The 11,752-nt window shown below is 28.5% G+C and overlaps 1 protein-coding gene across 3 annotated transcripts in view; it reads right to left on the reverse strand.

Moving 5' to 3' along the window:
- The window catches only part of LOC126902515 (mucin-2-like), a 37,535-nt gene extending 26,228 nt beyond the window's left edge, over positions 1-11,307 (reverse strand). Inside the window, exon 1 of one of the 3 annotated variants that reach the window (XM_050679879.1) lies at positions 5,912-5,978. In XM_050679879.1, the coding sequence (XP_050535836.1) occupies positions 5,912-5,970 (59 nt within the window). In that variant the 5' untranslated portion in view covers positions 5,971-5,978. Of the gene's footprint in view, positions 1-5,911; positions 5,979-10,833 lie in introns of those variants that run through there. The other 2 variants (XM_050679881.1, XM_050679880.1) reach the window with 2 other exon arrangements.
- Positions 11,308-11,752: the final 445 nt, after the last annotated feature.

Genomic DNA, 11,752 nt, shown 5'->3' on the forward strand with positions numbered 1-11,752 from the left:
CATCAACAATTAAACTGTCATTAACCATCTCACTCATATCACGATCAACTGATATTATTACACGCCAAATGTTTTTTTTTTAAGATGACCAACATTAGTAACTGTAAGCGGCACCCAAGTTTTGACCCATGTAGTAAGTAAATCCTGTTTGATTGCAATCCAAATTTGTTGTATTTCTTATAAAGTGGATGACACTTTAGGTTCACGCACGTTGAATACGATTGAATGTATTTAGATTCCATTATCACGTATGTCGACTTGTCGCCAACAACAAAGTTGGCTGCATATTTAATAATATGCAAAATTTGTCACATCCGGTAAACAACCATACAGTAATTTTTATGGAAAGTGTAAATATTATTGTAATATATTCATTTGATGCCAATTAGCGTTGACGTATCCAAAGAAGCGCCTGGTCTCTTGAGGCAACACTTTGATAACGAATCTGAGATAAGGTCCTGGTGTGAGTGAAGACAGTTTGAAAATTGAGAGTACAAATACACATTGCTAGGCAAATATTGATATGCAGTATATTTATTGAAACATAATTATTACAAATTTCATATTCATAGTGTTGCTATTAGTTCAATTTTTATATACGATTGTATACTTCTATATAAGTCTAATTCTCCTCGTTCGTGGTAATTTTTGTTTTAAAAAATATTTTTATAGTATTGTCTATAGAATCTCAAATGATATAAAATAATTATACATTTAGTGTTTAGTGTTACATATTATTCAATTATATCACTGTATCGTTTGACCGGTATTAGAGTAAAACTTTTACTTCCTGATTAAAGACCACGCGTTAAAACTAACGATATCGATTGGGCATTTTTTCTTTAAATTCTTTATGTATTCATTTTATTTGCATAATGTCATACTCTATCAAGATTTCACATTTTATTTAAATTTGTAAGAACCTCGTGGTGTTTTTTCACGGTGTTAGTAAATTAAGCAGATTCTTACAAATTTTATAAAGAGGTAAAATAATGATCGTTTTTAAATTTAATCTCTTTTCTTATTAGTAAAGACTGAGCCTTGTCATGGATGTTTAACTAGAGAAAGGGATGAATTTAATGGTTTCCCGTTACCGCAATTCATAATGAATATATAAAAAAAATAAACTTATTAAGACCATTCAAATAATTATTTCCCTACACATTATTTTTTATCAAGTGTAAGAATGTATAGTTTTTGTTTGAAAATAAGTACAATTAAGATTTTTACAGTTGCACCTGCCATCATATTGGATGCTATCACACCCGTACTAAGGATACTATGTTTAATGTTGTTATCATCGTACTCACATTACTGTATACATATATACTATAAACATTGCACTACAACTCAGCACCTCACTTATACACTGTGTATTACATGGTTTAAACACCGACCGACTGATAATCCTGTCGTGACCCATTCTCCATGTGGCAACTATGAATGCATGGACCCTAGTGGAAGAAGAAAGTTTTCTATGCGAATAGTCGTCACGTTGATGATTTATAGATAGGTTCTCGTAGGGTACCCCAATTATACGTGTCTTCTTCATGACTTCGGAGGACATGTTCTTGTGATGGTCATGCAGTCACAGCGGGAATCCCAGTTTTAAGTTTTTATCTTTTGTATCGATGTAACGTTAACCATTTCACCAAATATTGTAATGCACATACAAAGTATCCATATTTGTAACACATTAATATCTATAGACCTTAGCTAATTGAACGGAATCCAATTAATCAATTTGCAATAAAATAAAGTGCTAACAATAGCAAGTAAAATTAATTTTTTCCGGCACAAGTTAAAAAAGCAATTTGATGGGGTTAACTATTCACGATTTGACTGTATAAACTTCAAACGCAAAACATGAATTTATTGTAATTTGTTTATTTATGAAGTTTAAAAAGTAATTACCAATTCCATATTATATTTTAAATAATTGTTATTTATTTCAGATGTACATAGTAATCTTAAATATTATTTCAAACGCAATTTATTATTTTTGATATCAAATAGATAACAGAGAGTAAAATGTACAAAGTATAACTATACTTAAGTTAGTAATCGAATATTTGGTATAACTATTTTCAAAATTAAATACTAATCGGTGAATAAAATTTAGTTAAAGTTATGATTAAATATAAGTACAATATAAACATTTTACTAAAACACGGTCGTTTTGATTAATTTTAACGCATGAAAAGAAATTACTCAATAGTTATGTCAGTGTAGATTAAATGACATTACTTTAGATATTTTAAATTAAAAACTCGCCGTTTCTTATGATAATGTTCTATATAAATACTTTCAATTTGCCTACGAGCAATACTAATATTATAAAACAATCATTCAGCTTACACAATATTGAATGAAATGAATTTCATATCAGTATCATTTTAATAAATTATATATATATATATATATTAGCTATCAAGGAAAATAATTTAAAATCAAATTTTCTCTTATGAGATGTTTAGTAGGAATATTTAAAACGTATTAAAAAGCGTTTACAAATTATTATATTAGTTTGCTGATTAAAATTTCATTAACCACTTTTTAATTCAAGCGTTTCATAGAAAGTAATGAATAGCAGTAACATTGAAATAAGTTAACTAACATTTTCATTAATAGTTTGATTGTTTTCGTATACGTAGTATTGTTTTTATAGAGATTATTTATTTTATACTTCGCTAACCATTCTAAATGAATCCAACATGAGGTATAAAATGCAATCGATCACCGTGACAATGTTTTGTTTCTGGTTAGTGTATGGTAAAGGAAAGGAACGTGTTAAAATAAATAGCATGCAATAAAAATAAAAGTATGTAATAAGTGGTCAACGGCGAATGATATCATGGGCGTTTCTTAGGCTAAACACATAAAGTCCTAGTTCGAATGATAATGATCGAGTTAAAAAACACGAGCATACTTATCATGCACATGCGACACTATTTGAACAGCTTGTCAAACTGTTTGCATAATAACAAACTAATATTTCACGTTTAACACGAGTGTATTAGTTATGTGCACTGTATATTTATATCTGTTGCTTGTAGTTTAATCGATAATATTAGAGACAATAGTTTTTATTATACTTTAACTTTTAAAAATCGCTTAAAGCCATTATGGACGTTTTTTAGCCAAACGTCTTATAAATAATTATTAATAATTTTGAAATTTAAACATCAAGTCGAAAAAAAAATTTATGAATCGAAATTTTAACGAAATGAATTTAAATATTTTATTTCAATTTTGTTTAGCTTTCTTTAACATAAGGTTGTTATAAAAAATTAAAACCCACAGCAATGTAAATTGAAAACCTTAAAAAGTATAGAGTAAAGGACTAAGAAAGTGTATCTAAATAAAAATAACTACACATGACTCGAAAATAGTTACATTTGGAATTGATGTATTACTTATCATTATTTATATTATTATATAGTTAAGCTAAATGCGAGTTCACAACTGACAACTCTAAAGTAGTGTAGATCTCATATTATCTCACCACGTCATGTAGTTGTGTCATTTTGATGTCGTTATTATTATAATGTGAGGGATGTGAAAAGAATAAAACCAAATTTTACGGTTGTTATGCTACCAGTGTTCAATAAACAACACTCGTCATTGAGCTACTGAACAGGCCGGTAACCGTGTAAACACTAGGAAAGCTAAGTATACCGAATTATATAACTAATGCAAACATNACCCGTGTAGCCGGTAACACTAGGAAAGCTAAGTATACCGAATTATATAACTAATGCAAACATAAAATATTCGTAATGATTTGACAAACCAACCAGTCGTTATAATTAAAACATTAAAGTAGAGTGTAAAAACTTAGTATTCGACGGATTTACCGAATATTTTTGTGATACCACAAAATCTACTCGAATCTGAAAATAACCAAATATCGTAATGATATTATTGTCGAAAACCAGTTGCACAATGCTTTTCGTTAGATTAATAATATCTACAGACCAAAATGTTTTTATTTAGATCAATATAATTAACTAATTTTTTTTCTCTACGATTGTGAACGCAAAACAATTTCTAGAATCGAATGAATCACAATGTAACCCACAGACACGTTGTAAACTACAACTCAATTAAATAAAGTTGTGAAGTCAATTTTCGTCCGTTCTTCATCACATCATTAATTTCAAACTACACACGTGATTATCACATTTTGCCAATCTAGGCGTTGGGTGTATACACCGTGTATCTTTTCTTCCATCCAATTTTATTTGCTTTTCCTTCTAACAACATACTATTTTATTAAAAAAATAAATTACAGCGATATGACGTAACAAATGTTCTCCTCAGTACTTCTCCTCTATTACAACCTCATCGGTACTATTTATGAATTAGATTTCTACTTTTATCCAATGTCAGGTGTTTTCATTGACTGACACACATAATTGTCATCGGCAATAATTACTAATATTTTTGGAATAATTGTCTTTCGATATTATATCACTGTTGTTCGTGACGCAGCAATTTCGTTATTGTTTACTTTATGTGTACTGAATGAGAAAATTCAAAACATATATCATCTTTTTCAGTTTTGTATATCACGCCTGGAGTACAATATCTAAATTACCTATGAAAATTCTGACAAATGAGCACAACGTCTATCGGTTTATGCAAATATTTATTTATTTTATACACAATACGGGCGTTAACCCAAAATAACAAATCATGACAGTTTAGTTTAACAATTACAAATTAAGAAAATGTATATACAGAAATCTTAATGAAAATTACTAAACACTAACAACAAATAAAAATGATAAAATAGTAAAATCCAAAGACACAGAAATACACTTATCATATCTAAATATTAAAAAACAGAAAAATGTAATATATATGCATAAAAGCATTTACACAAACCTCGATTGAAAATGGACAATTACAATACATGAACTTACAATTGTCAAAATTGACAATTCATTTTACAAATTGGCTATATGTAAACAATAATGCAAAATTTACAAAGAGTGATTGGTATCAGAAGTACTATTTGCCTTATGCATTAAACGTAAAAGGGGAGAATAAAGAAAATAATATGTAGTAGAGGGAGAAATTAGAGAAAAGGGGCAGTATTTCGAGTATGTCGAGCAGAAACACATATATCTCATTAATAACTTTCGATCTTTGTCGATTTATTTTAATGACGTGAAAACAAGATATTTACATTTATTTGCATAATTTACTACGGTAAAATGAATTAATAACCGCATTGAAGATTGTCCAATATTATTTTAAAGTCATAACATTCAGTAAATATACGGTAGTCATTTTTAAGCCTGATGAATTACTGAGAATTATTGTCAATTTTCTAAAGAAATATTATTAATGGTTACCATAAACTTAACTTTCAAATAGTCCATATTCGTTTTAAGAAAAGCGAATTAAAAAAACATCATTCATTCATTGTATTTTCTAATTTATTAACCCGTTAATATTGACAAATTTTGTAACACAATTGAAATGAATTTAACTGAAAATAAACGTTCTTCAAAAAATGCACGTGAATAAATATTTATAATATGTTGGCAGCCTACGCTTAGATCAAAATTTTAATTAGCGTGTAATGGTAAAATATATTTTGGAGATTCTCGTAAGCGCTATTTCCATTGTTAAAAATTTGTCACATCACAATGGCGAGAGAAATCCTATTAAAACTGTCAAAAATAGAGTGAAAACTGTTAGGTATTTTAAGCAACAAGGAAATAGCCCTCGGAATTCAGATAGAAAAATTCTCCTCAATAAATAAATCGTAAAACTCGGAATTTTTTTTTGTAAAATAATACAAGCTGTGTTTCTAAGTAACCGCGACGTCTATTACATAAAAAAACATAAAAAAACATAATAATGATGTATAAATATCAATAAATAATAATTTGGTTACAGTCGATGTGCGATGCTTTGACCTTCTTCCCACGTGCCTGTATCGTCGTCGTAGAACATACAACTGCATTACAATAACTATTAAGACCTCAAATTCCCTACAGTCGCATTTGTTTTAGTTGAATCAATACATACGCAATCACGAATTTATTATTAATTTATTCTGATGTGGATAATAATAGCTAATAAACGATTGACTATACACTTCAACGGTAATCGTTTATTATGTTAATAGCTGAGGTAATGCACTGATGTTTGCAGTGGGATAATTAATAATTTTTTAACCACACATTTTTGTTGCTCTTTTAAAAATACTCTCTTTCAAAACTCGAATGAGTGATTTTAACACGCTTACATTAGTTTCACGTGTATGTTTGTTGTTATATTGTAATATTGAACGCGTACATTTCTGTTTACACATATAGAAGTTCTTTTTTTGTAAAAGTTCCAAAAACTTAAACTAAATTTGAATACAGTTGGTCTTATATTTTTATACATGTATTGTTTCTTTTACAATAAAAAAAAACCCCAATATCCGTTACACAACGGTAACTCTTAGCTGAAAGACACGGTTTTGCTCGTTCTAGCACAGTATTAATAATTATCAATGTTTATCGTTATGGGCCTTGTCGCGTCGATCGAACGTATTACTACCGCCGCTGGAGGTCAATGGCTACCCGAGAATCCGGAAGGCTGATGGTCGTACACACTGCGGTCACATTAGTGGTAGTGTATTAAGCAGGCCATGCAGTAAGTATAGACTGAGACGTTCACCAGATAGTATGTGGCGAATAGCCTACGAATGAGTGTCGTACTCAAAATACACACTAAGATAATAATACCTTATTGCCTATGTATGCAAGTTTGATAGTCTACAATTTTTACCACCTCGTAACTGACAACGAAAGGCATCGACACACGTTAACGTGATATTGTAAATCCAATGATGTAACGCCAAGACAGTTGTCGGTTGTACGGCATACTTTGCTTTCTTAAATTAATATTTATACATTTAGTTTGTTTGGCTTTACTAGCTAAAACACTCACGGTGATCAATTAGTTGCCAGAAAAATAATACACACTTTCATGTCTCGATTTTTTTTAATACAAATGTAAAATTGGTATCGCTTTAACAGCTTAACAGATTGTGCTCGAAAATAAATATGATTTAATAAAACATTTATTAAATAATAAAAGAATCTAAATGAATATCGTAACAGTGTAAATACATATTTACCCATTCTTTAATCGCCCATAATCCCATTTATTAATACAAAGCTTAATCTTGTGACGGTAAAATTAAAATATAAAACAAAATAACGGAATAGCTGAATATCTTATTTTTTAGTTCTACCAATTATGATTCTCTAAAAATTCAAACTTACAAAAGATATCCAAACAATATTTTTGACTGAAAAAGATCACTCGGCTTTTTTTTATCAACTAGCACAGTAGCGAACTTTATAATGTAGTAAGGTTAACCTTAAACTTCCAAATAGTAAATGACAATAAGATTTTATTAAATATTAATAAATACTCATAAAAATATCATTTTTTATCATTTTTTAACTTAGTTCACTTATTTTCTCACGATATCAGAATTTTAAGTTAACATTCAATGCAAATATTAAAAGACATTGCCTATTTAAAAATTGAGACATAATTTCTGATCAAGCATGTGAATCTTAGTATATGTAATATACTATATTAAATATAGTAAATTCATTGAATTTTAAAAATTAACTAGTTTCCAAAAATTCTCAACTTCATGTGAACTATATTTGATTTCTTTTATATAAACGTTGTGTACATTTTATTTCAACTACTTTTATAATAATTGTTAATAAGTTCTTATATTTATTCATTATAAAATATTTATGAAGAGTAATACACTATAAAAAAAAATATCAACTTTTCATATTAAAATATCCTTAGTAAAATTATGGAAAGGTTACTTAAGTTTAAACTGGGAAGAATTACACATACCTGGATACGTAATGCAATATAATTTATTATGATTTGATATTTTTTTAACACAAGATATCGTAGTCAATTATACCTAACAGTGGCGAAATTTCTTGATTCCCAGAATCTTTAATAATATACTTAACAGCGTCAATTATTATCTAAAACTTTTAATTTGTATTTATTTAAAACGACAACCTATAATAAACATTTTTTTTAGAAAACTCATTCAACGATGCTAAATTATAATAGTTACGATTATACTATCCTAATAATTTCTAGCAAATTTATATAACATTAAATAGTAGCCACACCAACTTCCGGTCATTGTTTTAATTTTAAAACATGATGAAGATATTATTATATACAAATCCGAAATAATGAAGTCATGTTTTGTGTGGGAGGAATCAAATACACAAATTTAAATACACCTAGAAAGTTATTTTACAACGTGAAGTCTACGTATAACGTCAATTGTAATTTAATGAGATTAATTAAACCATATTTTTATTTTAATCATAGATAATTCATACCGTAATGATGTACAGTTGATGTTCTAATGATTATCATCATTTAAATTAACACAGTGAATAAAATATTCATTATCTTATGATAACAAAATCAATATATTTGTTTTTCGTTAATTTTTCTATATTAAAATGCAATTTAATGTTATATTGACATTCAATTAAATTTGACGAATATTACAGAATTATGATTAAAAATTATAACTTCATATATCATATTAAATGAAACACTCTAAACATACAACAATGAAAGTTGTTAAACTGCATACCTTTTAATATTCTTTATTATGCCTATTTTCCTTTATTCAATACATCACTTAGTATAAACTTTAAAATTAAAGGGTAATGTACTTTTCCGTAATTTCCTTTATAAATAATTTCATTATGCCACAATAGATTTTCAAAACAACTAAGAGCCTTTGGCTTCCCTTGGATAAAATTATGATACTAGTAGGGGGTTGTTACCCCCGAAATGATTTGGGGTATTTGAATTTTTAGTCGTAATAACCTTTTGGTGAGAAAATAAAATGATAATAATCTCTCCTCCAAATTATTTTCTGGTTGATGAAATCAATTAAAAACGAATAAATAAATTTTTCTTCGGCTACCAAGTCTATAGTTCCAAAAAATATGATTATATAAAAAAACACATTGAGAAAATGGCTTTTATATAAATTTCAAATTCAACTTTGTAAGTCATTTAAATTCTTAATTAAAACAATTATTAATAGAAAATTGGAATGCAGCAATTGTATGTCTTATTTACAAAAAGGACGTTAGACAAATGTACAATAATTACAGAAGTATAGTCTTACTCAATGTTTCATGTAAAATATTGTCAAACTGAATTTTAGACAGAATGAAGCCATGGACCGAGAACTTATTGGGCGACTACCAGGTTGGGTTGGGTTGGATATTCTTACAATAGATGAGGGAATTTAATAATGAGATGCACATGTTATTTATCGATTTTAAAAAGTCCTATGACTGCATTCATCGTGAATCTTTAACGTTTAGACTAAAGCAATTTGGTTTTCCACTAAAATTAGTCAACATTAATAAGCCAAGCATTTTGAACACGAAAATAAAAGTACAGATAGAAAACTCCTAATCGACAACAACCGAAATTAGAACAGTATTAAGACAAGGATATAGATGATCGTAGATTTTATTCAATATAACAACGGAAAAGATGATGCAATGCACTTGTGTGATCAAAGAATAGTAAAAGTGGATGAGATAAAGTTTTAGATTTAGTACTATCAGAGAAAATAAAGAACTGCTCATTCAACAAACGCATAAATTGTTAAAGATGACAAAATGAATTGAATTAAAAATAAACGTGAAAAAACAGAAAATGATAGTTCAGAGAATATTTTTACAGGATGTACACATTAATCTAGAAATATACAAAAGAGTACAGAAGTTCAAAAATAAAATATAAGAGGAAATAATTCAAAAATACAGCCAGGCAATAGATATTTCTTTAAATTGAACAAGTTAATTCGAAAACGCTGTCTAAGAGTCCAAAGGGTCTGTTGCGCTGGCCATGCATGGAGAGAGGAAAGTTCCCTTATACATATTATTCTAAGTGGTTCTCCAGAAGGTATAAAACCACTTAGCAAACCCAGAAGATGGCATGGATATAAAAGGTTTTAGATTATCATTTACTACTTACTTAATCAAATAATAATAATTACAATTATTTAATTGATTCTTTCAATGACACATTTCCTTCAATTCATCATTCATGAAGTATTTTTTGTGTTCATCCCTTATACATTATTAGGGTGTCGACTATAATTTTTTAAATGGAGACATTTATAATTAACTAGCTTATTTATTACATATTCAAATATTTAATTAAGAAAATGATTCGTCCGTAACAACTTTATTTCAGAATATTTCAGAAATTATTAACTCTTTATACTTGAGCGGTAAGAAGAGTGAAACCGAGAAATTTTTAGTGATAAAAATAGTAGTACCCATTTCTCACCTTCATTCAATACTTTAGATTGTTATTGCCTTTTGAAATACAAGTCAAGTTGTTAACGACCAGACATTTCTTAATTATATGATCATTATCTAATAAATAATTTTTTGATGTTTCCATTTGAAAAAAAAATTGGCACCCTTATAATGTATAGAGAATGAACATAAAAAATACCTCATAAGTCCTTAATGATAAATCGAGAAAAATACATGAAATATATGTCAAATTCAAAAATTCCATAATGATAGTAATTTGTAAAATTGGTTCACTTTAAATAAATTTTTTGTTTTTTTCTATTGAATATTTTAAAGGAATATATTTGTTTTTCATCTTTGTTTCACACTTTGGTTTAACACCTCCGACTAAAATATGACTTCAAATAAGAAATATTGTACACTCTTTTGAACCGAATTTTTTTCAATTGTATAAGGCACTTACCTTCTTTTATAAAAATATTAACATCGCCGTTCGATCGATTTAATCCACTGAGATTACGCACGAGCTTAACTTGCCGTTTTTTGGTCTATTATGTTGTACTATTTACGTTACACGACGATTTGATTTGTCTTTAAACATTATATTCGACATGATTATTACAATTTAATAAACATTTCGCCAATAATAAATTAAGAACAATAAAATATTTTGAGCTGAACCGCCAATAAAGTGACACAGATCACGCAATGGTTTAATGCTTTTAATTATTTTTCTTGTGAAACGTAAAAAATTGTACGTATCGTTTAAAAATAAATGAATATGATTTCACGTGCCATGAAAATAACAAAAACGCGAGAACGACAACGTGTGCGCTGACTTGGACTGAGTACCAGCGATCTGAGCGCGTGCGACTTGGCGTGATCACTGCCGCGACGCCCTCAACGTCTTGTTCTCGTCAGTGTTAGCCGCCGTCGTAACCGTATCCAGCATAACATGCATACCGGCTGTGATCAGATGTGTATTTGTGTGTGTATCACATGTAGTTAGTGGGAGGATCGCGCTAGTAGTTCGGCGTCAGAGTTAGCAGTAGTAGTTGTAATAGTAGTAGGGCCGGAAAGTGAGAGGACATAAGAAAGTCTATTCGTTTTTTATTTTACAGATTATGTTATTTTTTTTATTGTTTCATTTTGCCTAGTGTAACGATTTAGCAAATTGGCTAAGTATTATTTTCCCTAAAATTTGTAGTGAATGATGTAACTCCCATTATCACCGTGTTTCATTTTAGTCAACGAAAAATTTTTCCAAAAATTTTGTTGTTCCAAAAAAGTGAACAATTTTTATGTACCAAGGGAACTTTGAAAGTTAAAAATACTCACTCTTTTTGGATAATATCTTTATTAAGAAAGTTCTTTTGATTTCT

Source organism: Daktulosphaira vitifoliae, unplaced genomic scaffold (assembly GCF_025091365.1).
Source record: "Daktulosphaira vitifoliae isolate Bord-2020 unplaced genomic scaffold, ASM2509136v1 Scaffold_3, whole genome shotgun sequence".
Classification (NCBI taxonomy): domain Eukaryota; kingdom Metazoa; phylum Arthropoda; class Insecta; order Hemiptera; family Phylloxeridae; genus Daktulosphaira; species Daktulosphaira vitifoliae.